The 478-nt window shown below is 73.4% G+C and overlaps 1 protein-coding gene across 1 annotated transcript in view; it reads right to left on the minus strand.

The window, feature by feature from the left end:
- Window positions 1–195, minus strand: part of Sumo3 (small ubiquitin-like modifier 3) — an 8,922-nt gene extending 8,727 nt beyond the window's left edge. The window contains exon 1 of the mRNA XM_023716120.1: window positions 69–195. Coding sequence (XP_023571888.1) covers window positions 69–89 — 21 coding nt within the window. The 5' untranslated portion in view covers window positions 90–195. The remainder of the gene's footprint in view (window positions 1–68) is intronic.
- Window positions 196–478: the final 283 nt, after the last annotated feature.

The following is a 478-nucleotide window of genomic DNA, read 5'->3' on the forward strand; positions in this document are numbered from 1 at the left end:
GCAGCGGCCGGGCGCGGTCCCGCAGGCTGAGTCCTGCAAGGGGCCCGCAGCGTGGAACCCCGGCTCACCTTGGGCTTCTCCTCAGACATGGTTGCTCGGTGGCGGCAGCGGTGGCTGGCGACGGGTGGCGGAAGTGCAGTACAGAGCGGGCAAGTCACGCTCTCGGCCCCGCCGCTCTCCCGCCGCAACTGCTCGCGGGGCCGCGCTTTATCCCCAAATCCCCACGCGCCGGTTGGCCAACGAGGGTCACGTGGTTGGGCGCGTGCACGATGCGCGCGCCCCGCTGTCGGGCGCGCGCTCCAACCGGTCGCGCCTCCCTGGGGTTGGAAATGCGTCACGGGCGAGGCTAGCGCGGGAGCGCGCGGGCGCGGGCGCGGCGTGCGCCGTAGGGTAGGAGGTCTCGGAGCGCACAGAATGCCAGGTCAACCCCGGCAGCCGTTGGCCTCGTCCCTTCCCGGCCCCGCACCACTGCAGGGGG

The sequence above is a fragment of the Octodon degus genome, unplaced genomic scaffold, assembly GCF_000260255.1.
Source record: "Octodon degus isolate 3935 unplaced genomic scaffold, OctDeg1.0 scaffold00045, whole genome shotgun sequence".
NCBI classification, from domain to species: domain Eukaryota; kingdom Metazoa; phylum Chordata; class Mammalia; order Rodentia; family Octodontidae; genus Octodon; species Octodon degus.